At 41.3% G+C, this 19,446-nt stretch overlaps 1 protein-coding gene across 1 annotated transcript in view; it reads left to right on the top strand.

Annotated features, from left to right (window-relative positions):
* LOC122787927 (peripheral-type benzodiazepine receptor-associated protein 1-like) overlaps positions 1-19,446 on the top strand; it is a 1,795,954-nt gene that overhangs the window by 964,418 nt on the left and 812,090 nt on the right. Inside the window, exon 16 of the mRNA XM_044054852.1 lies at positions 4,668-4,819. Within this exon, the coding sequence (XP_043910787.1) occupies positions 4,668-4,819 (152 nt within the window). The remainder of the gene's footprint in view (positions 1-4,667; positions 4,820-19,446) is intronic.

The raw sequence follows: 19,446 nt of genomic DNA, 5'->3' as shown, positions 1-19,446 counted from the left end.
TTTAACTTATAAAGTTGCTAGAATAACAGGATTTGTGTTCGCATGCATTTTGTGAAGAATATGAAGTCTGAAACTTGTCATTATTTAGTAACTTCAGTCCTCTGTGAATTGCCACAAATTTTATGAGACAGAACTATGAGGCTAAATCTGGACAGTTGAGAGGTATGTTAAACACACGCACACATACATACCTTCTCTCTACTCTCACACAGCAGCACACAGATACACACCTATTCTTTCGCAGAGCAGCACACACACACACACACACACACACACACACACACACACACACACACACACAAAATCTCTCATACGAACAGAACTGCTAGTTTGAATTACATACACATATACACATGTACACACACACACACACACACACACACACACACTAGTTTAAAGTACTTAGAGACACACACACACACACACACACACACACACACACACACACACACACACACACACACACACACACTCTCTCATACAGAAACAAAATGGCTAGCTTAAATTACATACACTTACATACACATACATAGGTACATGTACACATTTTTTCTCTAGTTTAAATTAGACTTACTTACCCATCCCAAGTTTTCTGCAAACATTTCTTTCTAGAGCTTTTTTTGCAGTTTGTCTACACAACAGGAATGTGTGTGTGTGTGTGTGTGTGCGTGCAGGGTGGGCGGGGTGTCTGTGATACCTCTCAACCTCTTGGCACAAGAAATCTGGACAAAGTAAACAATAATGGGGAAAGGAGAGGTACAAATATAGGTACAAATTTAAAATCTTGCTGTTATAGAATTAGAAAGTTGCTAGAATAAAATGATTTGTATTACCATGCATTGTATAATGGATATGAAGTCTGAAAAGCAAAACATCTTTAGATTTCAGTCCTCAATGACTTGCCAGGAACAGACTCAAAAATATGACACAAAAATCTGGACAGTTAAGATGTATGGTGTGTGTGTGTGTGTGTGTGTGTGTGTGTGTGTGTGTGTATGTATGTATGTATGTGAGAGACGGAGAGAGATGTTGGTAAATAGTGTAGTTGTGACCATATGTCTCAACTACTTTGTTCAAGAAATCTGGACAAGGCCAGAAAAAAATGGGTGACAAATACTCAAAATCAGAGAAATTTTAAAACACTGCTCTAGCTCACTTAAAAAAAATTAACAGCGCAGCAGGTTTTACATCAATATATATTTTTTAGAACAATAATAAGTATGGAACTCTAATTTGTAGCATTATCGATGGGCTGCAGTACTGCGGTGGTGGTGCTGCGGTAGAGTTGTCGCCACACAGTAAGACGCTGTTCGGTTCGATTCTCAGCTAGAGCATCTTCTGTGTGGAGACATGCGTGAATGGGTGTACCTTCGTTGAAGGTTGTGCTTCAGAGCTGGCAACTCGGTACGTAAAAATCTACTGCCAATCATTAGCGGACCGGAGTTCTGCTGTGGCGACCCCTAACCGGGAAAAGCCGAAAGACACAAACAAACATTGATGGGCTGCAGTCCCCCTTGATTTAAGAGAAAATCACAAATTTTAAGAGTGACAGGGACAAATTAGACAAAATCGGGGACGTTCTGCAAACTCAGGGACAGTTGAGAGGTATGGCTGTGAAAGGCATCTCAGACTTGTAGGGCCCTAAGTGAAGAAAAATGTAGGTAGACCCCAGATTTTCCTAATAAGGCAATAACAAGTCATTTTGTGTGTGTGTGTGTGTGTGTGTGTGTGTGTGTGTGTGTGTGTGTGTGTGTGTGTGTGTGTGTGTGTGTGTCTTTATTCCTTTAGTAGTTACAGATCACAACCATCATTCCTCAACTAGAAAATCTGCTTGTTGGAAGTACAGTTCTGAGCCTGAGCAAAAGCCTTTATCAGCCTAACATTCAAATGGAACTTTAAATATTTTAAGAGTGGAAAGTGAAATCAAAGTGCGTGCAAGACTATATGACATGCTTTCCAGATGCAGTCAAAAAAGTAGGAAATCAAAGTACTTCCCATCACACTGCACACTATGTAGCCATAAAATTACACCAGGAAGATGAAAGTTTTGTAAAACAAAATCATAGCCCACCAGGACATTAGAAAACATTAGTAATCACTTAGTGTGATATAGAGACAGTGTGTGTGTGTGTGTGTGTGTGTGTGTGTGTGTGTGTGTGTGTGTGTGTGTGGAAGAGGGGCTTATTCGGCTTATATTGAGGTTGCGGGGGTGAGTTCGGGACAAAGCAAGGCCCTACAATATATTATTATTATAGCCCTTCGATTACATGTGTTCAGTATTTGCTTTGCCCTTAGAGTATCTAGCTTATTTAAGGTTGAAAATGACAGTTTGCGTATCATTCGTGATTCAATAGCTAGTAAATTCTGCACAGCTTACAGAACACTGAGAAATGTGTCCTGCACAGACCAGATCACTTGTAGAAATCCCCCTCAAAGTAAAGAAATTCTGGGGCAATTGTTATGGGTCATCTTTATTCTGGTAACAGAATGTTTTGGCTAGTAAAGAATCCATTACCCTTATTCCAGCTTAGCATATAACCGAGTTTGTGACTTTGAGGAAAGTGTTTTATTTATTTTGCTGTCCCTCTGTTGTCGCCTTCATCATGGTGACATTGTGAGTATATTAGTAAAGTGTGTGATTTAATAGAAAGCAGGCTTTACCGTACATCTATGTCTACATCCTGTTAAAAAAAACAAGGCTAAAGTGCCTATCTGTTTTATATGTGTGTCGTAAAGGGACAGTATCAGACTGTCAAATCAAGTTCAACCAGAAATGCATCGCTGCTTATCTGAAAAGCCAGTATCCCCTGTTAAAACACACACACACACACACACACACACACACACACACACACACACACACACACACACACACACACACACACACACACTCTTACCTTTTCTCTTAATGGAACAGCTAGTTTAAATTCAGCGTGCAAGTGTGGAATGTGTGTACTTCCGTGGTGGCGTGCATCACACTCATGGTTCTTCTAAAAGGAGAAGACACCACCACTGCGGTGTGAAGTTTTTTGAAGTGACACCCTGACCACATATGCAAAATGGGAAAAGGGGTTATGGATGGATGAATTAAAATAAATGTTTAAGCCTTCTGACCATAGTGGGCCCCTCCCCAGCCATGTGGCCCTAGGTGATTGCCTATGTCGCCTACTGCTGGATCCAGCTCTGCCTATTAGGCCCATATTTAGCCACCAGAAGAGCATTGTGTATTCTTTTACTAGGAAGATGTTCTAATTTCATGAAAACAGAGCAGTGTGCGAGATGTGTGAATGGTGACTAAAACCTTTACAGTAATGTCTGACCTCTGTTTGCATATACTCTGTTATTAGTCTAACTTGCAGTCCAAACTTTTGCTTTGGCCTGATCCAGCTCTGTTACCTGTTCCTTCCTCTAGAATGGATAGAGATGTACTTCCAGAATCCCTTTGCATTACAAAGTCCCGCCACCTGCTGTTGTGGATGTATGTAGTGCTAAGTAGAAAGGTTGATATTGTTCAGTTTTTTTTTTCCACGTGTGTTCCTGAAGTGTGTGGAAAGCAAATTGGAGACGAGAAATTATGTCCATCCTCCTGTTATGTGATAACCAGTACCTACAGCTTGCTTTGCACTCTTATGAGAATGAGAAATATGAGATTAGAAGAACTTTGCTCAGATCATTCTTTCAGAGATAAAATAAGTGATGCACTGCAGTGGGCATTTTCTTAGATCAACTGATATTAAGTATGTACATGCTATTTCTATACCTTCTTTATGAGCAGTAGTGCTTTGCTGTCAATTTCCATGTGTTACGTGGAGGAAGACTACACCAAGCAGTATATCGGTGGTTTCTAGACGTGTAATAAGGATGAATCATGAATGGAAATATAGCATGAACTATAAGATATGCAGACTAGCAAAGTATCCTTTTTCTTTTTTCTGTTTCCTGTTTGCCTCATGCCTGTTAACCATCATGCCTACCCCAACCAGTCATTAGCCTGTTTGTTTTTCCATAATGAATGCCTCCAACATGGAGGAGCTTTTCACAGAGGGTTTCATTCAAGCAGCCATAAGTGTGGGGTGTACCCTTGTCGGCATCCTGTTAATGAGGGCGTATGATGTAGGCCCTTAACCCTCTCCTCTTTTCTGGGATGGAGAGACCTACTTCACTTGGAAGCCACCAGTTTCTCCACCTACAAGTGCATGCTATCATGCACCAACAATGAGGGCTGCAAGTTAAGTGGCTTGTCCTCCTGCAAAAAATTGTGACAGTAGTCAGTTCCAGTCTACCTCACCTTTCTCCCTAGATAGGCATGCCCATCCTTCACACACCAGCTCCAGCAGACACTGTGCTACAAGGGCATCTGGGCCATAAGTCAGGGCTTTATTGTTTTATGTCAGCACATCTGGTCCACAAGTTATGTGTTTGGTTTATGTAAGAAAAGCTGGACAAAATACCCCTAGAGTAATCAAAAGCATATGAATTGTTTATATTAATAAATCACATGTATTGTTTACTTGTACTGCATTTGCAAAGCATGCTTTACTGGGTGCTGGACACAAATTGCATAAATTGAAAAGGAAGCTTTTGTTTGTATTTTCTTACTTAACAGGAAGTACCTCAGGTGGAGTATTATAAAACAGATATATGCACATGTATGTTTTTCATTGTAGGTCCACCTGATGCACCTCTTGATTTGCAGCTAGAGATGGGCCCTTCACCAGGAATTGTACTGATTAGCTGGTTACCAGTGACCATTGATGCTGCTGGAACTTCAAATGGAGTGAGAGTCACTGGTTATGCTATCTTTGCTGATGGGCATAAGGTAATTGCATTTATAAACTTATAATGTCAGGTCATGTTTGTTTAATCTCTGGATCTGTCTAGTGACAGCCATAATTCTTTAATTGTTGCAGATTGCTCATGTATACATACACACACACCTACCTGTGCATGTTGGAGAAGCACCAGTTCAGTTATGTTATGTATTTTGGTGTGGGTGGCGGGGGTAGTGTTTGTGTGTGTGTGTGTGTGTGTGTGTGTGTGTGTGTGTGTGTGTGTGGGGGGGGGTCAGATCATCCAGTGAAACCCCATGCAGACATATGGAGAGAACATGTAGACTGTACAGAATAAGTACCCAGTTGAGAATCAAATTGGAGGACAAAGCACTCGAAGGCAGTAGTATATTATCTCTCCATTTTTTCTTTAGTAGCCTTCCTGTTGTTATTTGTTGGCATAGCTTCAATTTTACATACTTCATTCTCTGAGGAACTTCACTTACTGTGCAGCTTGTAGTGTCAAAATACAGGGATGTCTAGGAACTTGGTTGGGTTGTCATAGTGAGCTTTGGCAGAGTATAGACCATGACTTCTTAAAGAAAGCATCAGTCAGTCTTTAATGTTGCTTTATGTTAGCAAATTATAAGTAGGATCTTTAGATTCCAGTGGAAAGCATAATCTCTCATGATATCTGGCGCATTGTACCAAATGGCTTGCTGTCATTGCGGTTTCACTTCAGCATCCGCCTTCTTTTACCTTAATTATTTTATTTCTTTTGTCATGTGTTTGTACATTATAGCACATATTACCTACAAGATGTTACAGTTTTGCATCTTCATGACTAAATGTAGTCAGTATTGTTATAAAAAGACAGCGTTCATTGACATTTCTCTTTTTGTCAATGTATTTACAATGTAAACAACTGTTCTGATGTATGTGTGCTGTGGTATCCCCACTACTATCTGGCTAATCACACCCTTCATTACTGTCATTCAGAACTGTGCCCCTTCACCACAATATTGAATGCTGAGAACAGTCAGAATACCCTGGTAAGTGCTTTCAGGGATATTTTTTAAACATTTTTATAAAATGGGAAAGAAAGCAAAGCGCAAACCATAGTAACATTTTTCTTGATTATATTTATGCAGTATACATGTATGTTTTCCTATTAACAATTATCATCCAATCCAAACTGGAGTAAATTGCTTAATTTTCTTCTTCCCTTAAACCTCACCAACTCCTGAACATTATTCTGCATGTATTGTTCCCACAGATTCCATTCACTTCTATATAATTTACTCATTCCCTTTTCTAAAAATGCCAGCTCCAGTTCATTTATCTCCCTTTCACTATTCAGTTCTTTATTTATGTTGGTTTATTTTATTTATTTTACATTTGTTAACCGGGACCCCCCCCAAAAAAAAAGTGTTCCCAGTGACCTCTCTCCTTTCCATAACACCTCCAACATTTGCTATCTCAATGAGGAAAAATTATCTGCTTTGTGCATAGAAATACTTATACAAACACTTCTGAGCAAAAATCCTAAACCCTATGGAATTTATTGCATACTTGAATGCCATACAAATGTCCTCTCATTGTTCCTTTGTAAACTGCCTTTCTAGTCTCTCTTCCCAAGCTTTTCTAACCTCCTATGATTGATTCTTAAAGTTAGCATGTAATGTTATATATATCCTACTAATTATCCCTTTTTAACAGCAGCTCCTGATGTCCTTCTATTCTAATGTTGCAGTATTCTTAACATGTGGGAGATCCTCTGCCCCAAGTGACCCGACGTCCGGCCAGCATACAGCAGATTTTAGCTGCTGCAAGTACAAGAAACATCGCATGTCTGGCTTGTTGAACGTCAGCCATAAAAAGAACGTCCGCACTTAACAATCCTCAGAACTTCTCTGCTGCCATTCAGAACACTTGACTCGTAAGCTGGTCTGCTGCCTGTTTCTGTTTGCTGCTTCCAGCTTTCAGATAAATGCCCCATTGGGGTTTTAATTTTTTTTACTGCTACTGCCTTTTTTGTTTAGTTCATGTCATCCAGGAAGGATAAGTTTAGGTGTGGAAGGCAAATTGCACGTAAGGATAGTCACAATCTTTGTCCATTTTTGTCTATGCTCAAATCACAACCACCATTCCTGTGCTGTTTGTCAGGCCTTTGTCCCAATGACTTTGCAAAGCCATCTTTTAGCTTGGAGCCTTTACTTAGAGAGTCAGTGTTTGAAGAGACTAGCTAAGGACATTATTGAGGGTTCTCTGGGTCCTTTTGCTGAGCTGACTTTGAAGAGAAAGGTCAGTAAGCCTAGGTCTGAATCCTCTTCTATTGTGCCTCTTTATGCTGATGTATCCCTTGAGGTTAGTGAAAACTCGGAAGTATGTTCGGAGCTTGGGTCTGGTTCTTCGGCAGGTACCACTCATTAAAGAATCTGACCTAGGTACGTCCTCAAAGACAGTGAAGATGTGTATTATCAGACGGACAAGGGGGAACCACAGCTTGTTGTGTTGAAAGGGTCCAGAGACATACCTCAGACTCTAGTTAGGAGACAGACATGTCTGTCTGTCTTCTTTTTCTTCTTCTTCTTCCACAACGAAGACGACTGTTAGAAGACCTCCTCAGCTTAAGACTTCTCTTTCAGGTCCCACTTCTAAACAGCCTTTTCCAGATAGGCAGGTAGTCTGTGACTACCAACCGCTTCCAAATCTTACTCCTCTTTCGCTTCATCTATCCCCCTCTCTTCCAGCTTGAGCAAGTGTACCTCAGGATTCCTGGGTTCTCTCTATTATCCAACACAAATATTTCATGACTTGGAAAAAACTTACTCCTTTCAGGAGCATTCCTCAAGCTCCTCCAAACCAGTTGGATTTGTTTCCACAGGTTCTAAAATAATTATTTACTGAAGGTACAATTCAACATGTTCCTCTAGACCAATTGGAAAGGGGGTTTTACTCAAGAATGTTTCTTGTACCCAGAAAGGGAGTTCCTTGGAGACCCATTTTGGACCTTCCCCATTTAAACACTTTTCTAAAGGTTCCAACGTTTCGCATGGTGTCTTTACAGACTTTGTTTCATTTAATTCCCCCTCAGGCCTACAAGGCCTCCAGATATCAAGGGCACCTACTTTCACATTCCTGTCCATCCTCTTTACAGGAATTGTTTAAGTTTCTCTGTGGCTTCCTTGCACTTTCAGTTCTCTGCCATGCCCTTTGGCCTATCTACTTCCCCAAGGGTACTCGCAAAGTGTTTGCCCCCTGTGATTGCTTATTGCAGGATCAGAAGTATTCAGGTGTATCCACACCTGGATGGTCTCCTTGTTCTGACTCCTCTTCCATAACAGTTAATTCAAAACCTGCAGTTTGCAATCTCTCTCCTACAAAGGTTGGTGTTCGCAATATATTTCAAAAAACATTTCTTTCTCCTTCTCAGGATCGCATTTTCCTAGTGTGCAGGCTAAAAACAGATTTCATGATGGCTTTCCTTCCACCAGAAGAGATTATGTCTCTCACTTCCTTTTTCCTCAGTCTTCTGTCTCTTCCATCGATAACTGTCAGGGAATTTCTAAGACTACTGGGGTTTATGGCATCCACAGCACCCATGGTGCCCCTGGAAAAACATCACATGAGGAAGTTTCAGTGGTACCTAAAATCTGTTTGGATGCAGCATGCTTATCCTCTAGAGTTTGTACTTCCTCTTCTCCTAGGCCTGAAATCAGAGCTTCTTTGGTGGATTCAGCAATTTTCACTGAATCCAGGCCTACCTCTTCATCAAGCTCAACCAACTCAGGAGTTGTTCACAGGTGCTTCAGACACAGGCTGGGGGACAACCTTTGCATCAGTGAAGGTGCAGGTTCTCTGGTCTCCTTCTCAAAGGAAGGAGTATATCAATGTCAAGAAAATGAGGGCCCTCATTCTAGCTCTACAGGATTTCCAACCTCTGTTTCATCCAGGACCATTGAAAGTATTTATGGATGATACCACAGTCCTCTGGTATGTAAACAAGGGGGGGGGGGCAAAGTCATATCTTCTTTGCAGGTTGGCTGTGATGGCATGGAACTTGGCAGTTCAGTACAAGGTGACTCTTCAAGCAAAGTGAAAAGGGATGATGATGTAACGGGGGGGCGGCTCAAGAAACAAGGAGAAACTGTGATTTTGGATGCAGGTCTTTAAGGAGAATAACAGTAATCATGCAGAACATTATGTTCATAAAGTATTCTAAGAACTAAGCCAACACAGGATTGGAGAAAGGAGATTCTGCCAATAGGGATGACTTCAATTAGGGATATAGACAATAGGCAAGATGAGGCTGGAATTAATTGGAGAAAACTGGCAAAGGAACCAAGGTATTGGGAGCAAATACCTATTGAGGGAAAGATGATAGAATGGGAAGATGCCAAGAATTTGTTTGGACTGCAGGTTTGAGATTGCCTTCCTGTTAGGGACTGATGTCAAAAGTATAGGCAAAGAGAAAGAAATAGGGGGGCTCCTAAACGAAAGACCAGCACTAGTACAGTTTTTAGTAGAATGTAGAACAGAAGCTGCCATTAAAAAAGGAATAATTAGTAGAGCATATAAAATATTTTGTGATAACTATAAGAATCAATCAGAGGAGGTTAGGATTGGGAAGAGAGATTCACAAAGAAACAGTGGGAGGATATATGTATGTCTCCCAAATATGCAATAAAATCTAGAAGATTTAGGATTTTTTGCCTAGCAATGTTTGCATAGATATTTCTGTACCCCAAGTAGGCTCCAGAGAATTTTTCGTCAATCAGACAGCAAATGGAGGTGTGACGGGAAGAAAGAGGTAGTTGGGAACATATTTTCTGGGAGTATGGTGAACTAGTGGACTTTAAAGATTCCTTGCTGGATACACTGTTGGAGATGCTTGGTGGGCAGATTGGTCTAACAAGGGAGATGATTTTTCTGAGCTATGATACAGAATCGGAATTGCCTAGGCATGGCAAGGCCTTGCTGTGTCTAATAATGGTGGCTGCCAAAAAAGCAGTTACTAGAAAATGGAAATCAGAATCTAAACCAACTATACTAGAAGTAGTGAATGTAGTAACAGAGATAAAACAACTGGAATTGAGATCTTTAGAAAAAGGGTAGGAGCAAACTACATAGGAAAAAATGAGAATTGTGGGACCAATACCTACAAGAGAGGAATGAGGTTTAAAAGGTGGCAGGACTTAAATGAGCTATGCAGCGTTTGACTGAAAAATATTGGGTAGATTATAAGTGATGTATAATGTTTGCAAAAGGGAGTGTGTCAGTATGTTTTGTGATGTAAAATGCTTGCAACTAGGATTGTGTTGGTGTGGTTTGTTTTCATTTGTATAACTGTGTGATTGCCTATGTAGTAAGTGATGTTTCTTGTTTAAAAAAAGTGACTCTTCAAGCAGTTTACATTTCATCCACTCAACATTTTGTGGCAGACAGAGGTCCATGACTCAATCCCACGAATGGATGCTTCACAGGGATGTGTTTCTGGATTTGGTCCATCGGTTTGGTACTCCTCTAGTGGATCTTTTTGCCTCCTCTCTGAACAGACAGCTTCCTGTTTTTTGTGCTAGAGTCCCAGATCATCTGGTTTGGAAGGTGGATGCCCTATCAATGGAAGGGGAAGTTTCATTATGCATTCCCCCCTTTCCTCTCATTATTCAAAACGTCCTGCTCAAGATTCAGCAGGACAAACCAGATATCTTGCTGGTGACTCCCTTTTGGTCAAGACAGCATTGGTTCCCTCTTCTGCATTAAGCCAAGTGCAGTTATCACAAGTTACCTTACAGAATGGACCTTCTCACACAGAACAAGGCATCTCTCTTTCATCCACATCTGTCAACTTTACAACTGACTCTGTGGGTGATAAACTTTTGATTCCTTTCAGACACCTTTTTTCTGAGGACGTGCTTAGGGTACTGCAAGAGGCCAGAAAACCCAATAGTAGAAGATCTTATTTTTCTAAATGGAAGAGATTTTCCACTTAGTGTCTTTCACATAATCTGGACCCACTTTAAGTGGATATACCAGTTGTTCTTTCCTACTTGTGTGAGTTACGTAAGAGTGCTTTGGCTTATTCCTCAATGAAAGTTAACTTGTCAGCCATTTCTGCTTCTTTGCCATTGACTCCCCCCTTTAGCTTCTAGACTGGAAGTAAAACTTTTTCTCAAAGGTGTCCTTCACATTAATCCTCCCAGGAAACCAGTTCCACTTCCTTGGGATTTGAATTATGTGTTAGAGAAGCTAATTGTAGCCCATTTTGAACCTGCAGCTTCTGCTTCCTTAAGGTTTTGTACCTGGAAAACAGTCCTTTTACTAGCTTTAACCTCTGCTAGAAGGGTTTCCGAGATTCAAGCTTTGTCTTCTCCATCTTTTCTTGTTTTTCCTAAGGATAGGGTCTCTTCACGTACTAATCCATCCTTTATGCCCAAGGTGGTGAATGAGCTGTCTCTTTATCTATTGTTACCCACTTTCTTCCTTTCTCCACAGTTCTCCAGTGAGAGGATCTTACACACTTTGGATGTGCATAGACAACTCAGGTTTTATTTGGATAAGACTAAAGCTATCAGGAAATCTGATCAGCTTTTTTGTTTATTTTCATTTGAGGGTTCTGAGTTTGCCTGTTTCCAAGCTGACTATTTCCTCTTGGATTTCCAAGGTTATTTCATTTTATTTGTTTTATGGTAAGAGTCTTTCTGTTTCTGTAATGGCTCGCTCCACTAGCTCTGTGGCTTCCTCTGCTGCATTCTTTAAGGGTTTGGATACTATAACACCATTTTGGAGCCTGCCACTTCTCTTCATACTTTCACCAGGCATTACAAGCTGGGTAGTATTTCTAAATCCAGGGCTGGATTTGCTAGATCCATTCTTCATGGCTTTGCAGAAAGTTCCTCTGTTACTTCCTCCTCCCAGGTTTCATCTAAGCTTTGGTACTCTCCCACATGTTAAGAATACTGCAACATTAGAATAGAAGGACATAGAATAGTTGTGTAAAATCTTACCATAACCTTAGATGTCCTTCTCTTCTATGTTGCAGTATTCTATCCCTCCTTCCTTCCCCCATACCTTGTTCTTTCTTTGGATGGCAGATTGTTTTCCTTTTTCCTTACACTGGTGTTCTTCATGGGGAATTTCACTTCTGAGGATTGTACGTGCGGACATCTTTTTATGGATGATGAGCAACAAACCATACATGTGATGCCCCATGTACTTGCAGTAGCTAAAAACTGTTGTATGCTGGCTGGGCATCGGATTGCTTGGGGCAGAGGCTCTCCCACATGTTAAAAATGCTGCAACATAGAAGAGAAGGACATCAAAGTTTATGGTAAGATTTTATGCAACTATTCTTTCTAGACTCAACTAAAAATGTCACTGTAGCTGTTTCTTCACTTAATACTCCCCTGTAGCTTTCCTTTTTCCCATACTGTGTTATCAATCTGTGAAAGGGAAGGTATTCTCTAACCTGCTGTTCAGACTTCTGCTTGGTCTCATCCATTCTGTTACATTTTCCTCTCAAGTTATTTGCTAACCAATACCTTGAGTCCTTTGCTAATTCTCTGCAACAAATCCTCTCTTGCCTGTTTTCTGTTCTACTTGCAATTGTCCATATTGGTAAAAAATCTCCCTTCTCCATTCCCATGTTGGCTTAACTCTAAGAATACTTTTTGCTACTCTATGAATGTAAAACTATTTTTTTTAATTTCTGCAAGTCTTTCTGGTTTCTAATACCATGATGGGAATGGACCCCATTCCTAAGTCAAATTATGATTAAAGTTCATGAAATTAGTATTGTTTCAATCTTTGATGTTTGCAAAAAGTGCCGTTCGCAGCACCCATGCAGTGTGACCAGTAATGACTCCTACTGCTATTCGTAGGAGTTACATGTATTGGTAACATATCTAAATAAGATTGTAGATTCTTTTTTTATAAGACCCGTTGCTCCTACTACACTGGAACTGTCTGGTATCCTTCTTCCCCATTGACTTCGTTTCCGCTTGCAAATCCTGATATTTTATTACTTTATGTCTCTATACGTAAGATGCTATAATCACTGGGTGTACCAATTTCAAAGATCAATGCTACTTTTGTCTTCTTTTCATGGACTACCATATCTGTATTATTCGCATCTATTTTTTGAACTGTAAGCAATGGATGATCCCATGTGATGCAGACTTCATCATTTTCTGTGACACTTTACAGCTCATGTTTCCACTGTTTGTCAGCTACTTCAGTATTATAATGTTTGCACAATTCCCAATGCAACAGTCTTGCCACATTATTATGCCTTTCAATATAGAGTCCTTCTGCCATTAGTATATCACAAGCAGCAACAAGATGTGTGACTGTTTCCTATTCTGTTTTACAAAACCTACGTTTGTTTGTTTCTCCCACATGTTTAATGGACTTTATAAACCAACATGTTTGCAGTCCACTATTTTGGGCCGCCAATATTAACCTTTCATCTTTTGATTTAAATTCAACTCTCCTCGTCGATTCCTGCATTCGATCCTGATCAATATGAGGTTGTCCAAGAATTTTCTATACTTGGAACTATATTTATGCATTTTGCACATTTCTTGCCTTCTCATCTGTTCCTTCACCTTATATTCTTTCTTTTGTTTGCTGCCTGATTTTTATCTACTTCTGGTTTGATTGCCATTCCCCTTTGACGCCGATATGCTTCTGCTAAACTAAGCAGAAAAGTCATTTTAGACTTATTCTCCTCCTGTTTCAAAACTTTTACTATGTGTGGGTCTTGTGAGGTCAACAGGTATGCATACAGTCCCACAATTGGAGATCTATACATGTTATCAGTTTTGAGGAGGCCCATACCTCCTTCCATCCTAGGCATTAGACATTAGACAGCTATTTGACATTTGGTATATATCTCAGTATGCACTGATTTTTATAATTCATTTGATGAGTGTGAAGCATCCGTCTTGTTTTCCTGTCCAACCTATCCACCACCCTTTGGGCCAGTCAGTCACTGCGAAACTAAGTTGTGACAAAGAGCAAATTGGTTTATAGGTTGTGCTTTGTTCCTAGATGTCAGTGCTGTTTTCAGTATTAATTTAAGTGTTCTAAAATATTCCTTACTAAGTTTTATTTGTATTTCTTCATATTTTATTGTTGATTCTTCATCAATTCCTAAATGTTTATACAGTCCCTCTTGCTCAAGTTCTTTTATATCACATTCCTGTCCAAACTGTGTTTTCTTGTTGCTGTGGCTTTTCTGCTTTAAAGTTTGCTTTTGCACATTTATCAAGACAAAATGACATTCTTGTATCATCTGAAAATGTTTTGAATGATTGCAGTTGTGCTTTCAATTCCTCATCTATACAGTTTTAAATCATCTACAAAAATAAGATAAGTCTTTACACTTATTTGTTTTCTGGGAGCCAAGTTGTAGCCCATGACCTAATCTGTTAAGTGGACAACTTAATGGTTTAATGGCAAGACAAAATAGCAGTGGTGACAGAGAGTCACCCTGGAATATCCCCTGGAATAATAATTTGTCTTTTATCATGGCTTAACTCCAGAGTGGTTTGCCACTGTTTAATTATCGCTGTAATGTAATCAGTCAGTGTAGTGTGTATCTTATAAAATTTTAAACACTCTGTTATCCATGAATGTGGGACACTGTCAAATATTTTTTGTAGTCTGTCCATGCCATACTTAGTTTCTTCCCCATTTTACAGTTATCCATTATGACTTTGTTTAACAACAAAAGAGCCTTTATTCCATATGACTTTCTTTTATTAACTACTATATGGTTTTTGGTGTTCTCCTTAAGGAGCTGCACCCAAAGTCATTGTCTGTCCTTATTTTTCTAATTCCTCCCATTTCAACATCATTGCCCCTGTTGGGGTAATTACATCTTTGATACAGCCTTGTGGTCATCACGTCTTACAATTTTCCCTTGACTGTTGAGTGATCAAACTCATAACCATCTACCTTTTTTGGCGAAAAAACAAAACAAAAAACACTTGGCACCCCTCAGCAAATACCTTGGAACCTGTATTTATAGATGTCAGCCTGACCCATTTCCTGGTTAAGCAGTCAGTGTTTGGTAGCAACTGGACTGCGGAGTAGTTCCTAAAATCCTATTGCAGATGTTCTGAGGTAATATTCAGGCCCCAGAATTCTTCTTTTTCCTAAGCCTCCCCTAGGACCAACATAGTTTGACAACTCTGGATGAGGATGGCACACAGGATCTTCCTTTCTAGCAGGACTGAGAGGATAGTCCTAGGCATTAGACATTAGACAGCTGTTTGATAGTCTATCATTGGTGCACTGCTGAGTTCATACCAATTACCTGTTATCACCTTTGACAGGTACATTCCTGAAGACTAATATTCCATCACCTGACCTTAATCCCTTGCCTGTTACTTGCAAACTATAAAGATAATTGGCAGAAAATTTCAACTAAAAAGTTAATAAGATGAAATGTAATAAAAAGTTCTCCAGCTTTATTTTGGTTATTTTATTACCTTGGTCAGTATGCCATTTTATAAACTCATCTACTGCTTGCTAGATGTTAAATGCATCTTGTGAGTTCAGACACTTTCAACCTAGAGTTATGGTTGAGAGCTCCTCACCCTCTGTAACCTGGGATTGGATGTCAGAAGATGAAGAGACCATTATTTCTGAAACATATGGAAACAGTGAGATGTTATGTAGTCCTATCCCTCTGTAATTCTTGCTGGATGGGTTCGGAGCCGATATTCGGCTCTGACTCTGCCAATACTAAAGCTAGAGAGCTTTTACTGGCTCGAGGCTAACCCCTATCCCATGGTGCCTCAGGGCAATTCCCCAGATCTTGTTTGCCGTGAAAGCTTCGAGGTTGTCTCCTTACTGGCTCGTTGGCTAAGTAGTAGATATTTTATTAATCTTGTTTTTTCACCACTTTTTTTTCTTCAGTCTTTTACTCCTTATCGTTAATAGCTTTTCTTTTGTGATTGCATTGAGTGTTTGACCTCTATCCCCCCATAGGAATGTATAGCCCGTGTCAGTTACAGGGCCGTAGTTGCCCGTTTAAGTTAGAGGGCCTTTCCTCCTTCTTACTTTCTTTATTTAAAAAAATATATATATATATATATATATATATATATATATATATATATATATACATCTTTCTAAATTTCTGTTTTTACTGTTTGTTGGTATTTTTACCTCAGTAGTTAGTATTGTTAGTATAGTTAGCATTGTTGTCTTTTTTCATGGGTAGCTTTATTAGTTCTTCTTAGCATGTCTAAGGAAAAGGACAGAGAACAAAAGGACCATCACCCTTCGGGGTTTAAACAATGTGATAAATGTTCACAGAAGATGTCATTGACAGCCAGTCACACTAGCTGTGTGTACTGCTTAGGTGAAGCCCACTTACAAGAACCCTGTACTTTTTACCATGCCTTCAGTACTAGGGTTCTTAATGAGAGGAAACGCAAACTCATTTATAGGGGTCTTATGACCAGTTCCTTCCAGGAACAGCTGGAAGTGGGTCAGACAGCTCCTAAGACTACCAAATGAAAATCTTCGGCTCCAGCTTCGGAACCGTCGAAAAACTCCAGAGCGACGGAGCCAAGCAGTTCTGGCTCTGATTCCACTGTCTTAATGCTGTTCGTCTCTTTGATGCCGAGGCAACCTTTGGTACAGAGACAGTTACCTGAGATTGACCCTGTCTCACCTACCTTGAGATCACCTATTTTGGAGAGGAGAGGAACTCCTTCTGTCTCCACCTGATCCTCCAGGACACACTCAGATGAGGACATCGAGTGGGTGGTGAAGAGGTTGCTTTCTGACCCGGCTCTAGCAAAAAAATTGGCCCCTCTGGACCCAAAGACTTTGGAGTTGACCCTTTTGCAATCCACTACTCCGACTGCTTCGTTCTTGGAGCCAGTCACTTCAGGTTCCTCGATGTTGGATCCTTCGGTTCTGAGAAGTCTTCCTGCTTCCTCAGAACCAGTAACTCTATCCTGAGAGGCTCAGTCTGGAGCCGATGGATCTGGGAGCCGACGCTCTGGAGTCGACTCCGAGGGGGATAGTCACCCTGGGTTTTCTTGGAACTGACCCTCCCTCTCGGCGCTTCGGCTCAATTCAGCTCAGTTCCCACATCTGCTTTGGAGCCATTCCCCCTTGCTTGGAGCCGACCATCCATCTCCTCAGAGCAGAGGTCTTCTTTGGAGCGGGGAGGAAAGGCCTTCAAAGCAATAGAGAAGGCCCTTTTGCCTTCTCTGCAAAATGCTTCTTCTGCAAAAGCCATACCTTTGTAACAGATGTCCCACCAGCAGCCAGCAGCAACCTCTTCTCCCCTGCCACCCCCACAGCATAGGGAACCAGAGACTCAAGCAGCCCCCATTGAGGGGGTTCCCCCTCTTCTGAGACCTCCCCAGATTATCCCACTGGAGAGCACCCTTGGAAGAGACTTTGTAAGTGGAAGCATGTTGACTCACCTGAGTCTCTCACGTCTGACACTGATTTGGAGGAAGAAGGGTCCTCTAGATCCCCTTCTGAGGATGTCTCCTTTTCTGACATCCTGGAAATCCTCAGACAGAGGGGTGATTGGAAGACCTCTAACCCTACTGAGGATGAATCAGTGTATCTTGTGGCCTTTGGTTCCTGACCTTCCACCTCCTGGGTGACACCACCTTATGACCAGCTCTTGGGGGTCATATTGCAGAAAGCCTGGACCTCCCCACACACAGTGGAGCCTGTCCCAAGGAGGCCAAACAAATTCATGACTGCACCTGAAGATAAATCTTTTCTTTCCAAAGGGGTTCCTGTTGATGCTATGGTGGTAGCAGTGGCCACCAAGAAGGAGTTGTCTGAGACATCTTCCAATATCCATCCTCCTAACAAGGAGTCCAGGATGATGGATAGGTATGGAAAGTGTACCTTTTCTTCAGCGGCATTTACCTTAAGATCTCTGAATTACCTTTCCCATTTTACTCGACTTCAGAGGGATCTCCTGAAGGAGTTGGGAGATGCCCTTCAGGGTTCAGTAGCTTCGGGATCCACGGATAAGGTTTCTGCACAGCTCTCCACCCTTACATCGATATCTAACTCCTCCATGAGGCTGATTTCCTGTGCAGCGGATGAAGCGAGCAGGGCAGCCGCAGCAGGAATCTCTCTTAGGAGACATTCTTGGATGCACCTTTGTAACTTCATGGAATCCTTTGTCATCCTTCACCAACATCCCCTTTGATGGTTCAACTCTTTTTGGACCTCAGATGAAAGGGACCTTGACCAGGTGCGAGCAGGAAGGGAAAACGTTATCTGATGTCAGAGTCCATTTCTTCCTTCCTTCTAGACCCTATCCCAAGGGTCAAACAGGAGGGAAAATGTGGTTCCATAAATCCCAAAAAGGTTTCCCTCAGGCACAAGGTCAACCCTCCCCTAGGGGCAGAGAGGGAGGATATAACGGAAGACGCCGTCCTCACGGCAAAGGAGGTCTGCAAAACCAGGGAGATAGAGAAACCTTCTCTGATCGTCCCTTCCATCACCCCTGAGGGGTTGCCTGACTGTCCATCTCTGGAGGCAATCGAGGGTTGTCTGTCACTGTACCCAACCACCTGGCTAAACATTTCACAAGATCGTTGGGTACAAACCATTATATCCAGAGGTTACCTGATTCCCTTTGTTTCTGATCCCCCGGTAAACCGGTCTCTTCCAGACAGGCCACCCAATCAACTAGACCATGCAACATTAGAGGTCATCTCGTTGCTGCAAAAAAAAGTGATCCAAGAAGTCCCCACAGAGCAAATAGGATCCGGAACTTACAATTCTTTTTAGTTCCAAAAAAGACAGGGGACTGGAGATCAATTCTAGATCTTAGCAAACTCAACAAGTCAGTAAAGAAATCAAAGTTCTGAATGATCACTCTGCAGTCGATATTTCCCTTTATTGGGAAAGACAGTTGGATGTGCTCAATAGATCTTCAGGATGGGTACTACAACATCAAAATGGACAGGTGCTCTAGAGGACACTTACTCTTTCAGCTGGGGAGCCAGTCATTTTCAGTTTTGAACACTGCCCTTTGGCCTCACTACAGCCCCCAGAGTGTTCACCAAATAGGATTCCAGGTGTTTCTGTACCTAGACGACTGGCTCCTCACTGCTACCACCAAGCATCAACTGATCAGAACCAGAGACGAGACTCTATCCTTGTGTGCCAGATTAGGCATCACAGTAAACCTAAAAAAATCAGCCTTATCTCCATCGCAGCACATTGTATTCTTAGGCTCAGAAATAAACTCAATCACCATGTCAGCAAGACTAACATCAGACAGAGTAGAATCATTGCGCAACCAAATCAGATCTTTGCTAAACAGTCACAAAGTTCAGGCCAGGGTAGTCCTTCAAGCCTTAGGGACTATGGCTTCCTCCTTTCTTTAAGTTCCCCTAGCCCATCTGCACATGAGAGTTCTTCAGTGGCTCCTATTTGCCCAGTGGTCAATGCAGGATCGTCCCCTGTCTCATCAGATTCTCATCACAAACACCTGCAAGAAGGATCCGACATGGTGGTTGCATAAGGAACAACTTCTCTTAGGTCGTCCACTTGTTCTTCCTCAAGAAAATGCAGATTTGACTATGGACGCCTCCCAGATAGGGTGTGGGGGGGCATTATCTGGGAGTGATGGTCCAAGGTACTTGGCAGAACCACGAGAACCACT

Source organism: Protopterus annectens, chromosome 13.part0 (genome assembly GCF_019279795.1).
Source record: "Protopterus annectens isolate FY-2018-M chromosome 13.part0, PAN1.0, whole genome shotgun sequence".
Classification (NCBI taxonomy): Eukaryota; Metazoa; Chordata; order Ceratodontiformes; family Protopteridae; genus Protopterus; species Protopterus annectens.
This window is presented reverse-complemented; position numbering and strand designations above follow the sequence as displayed.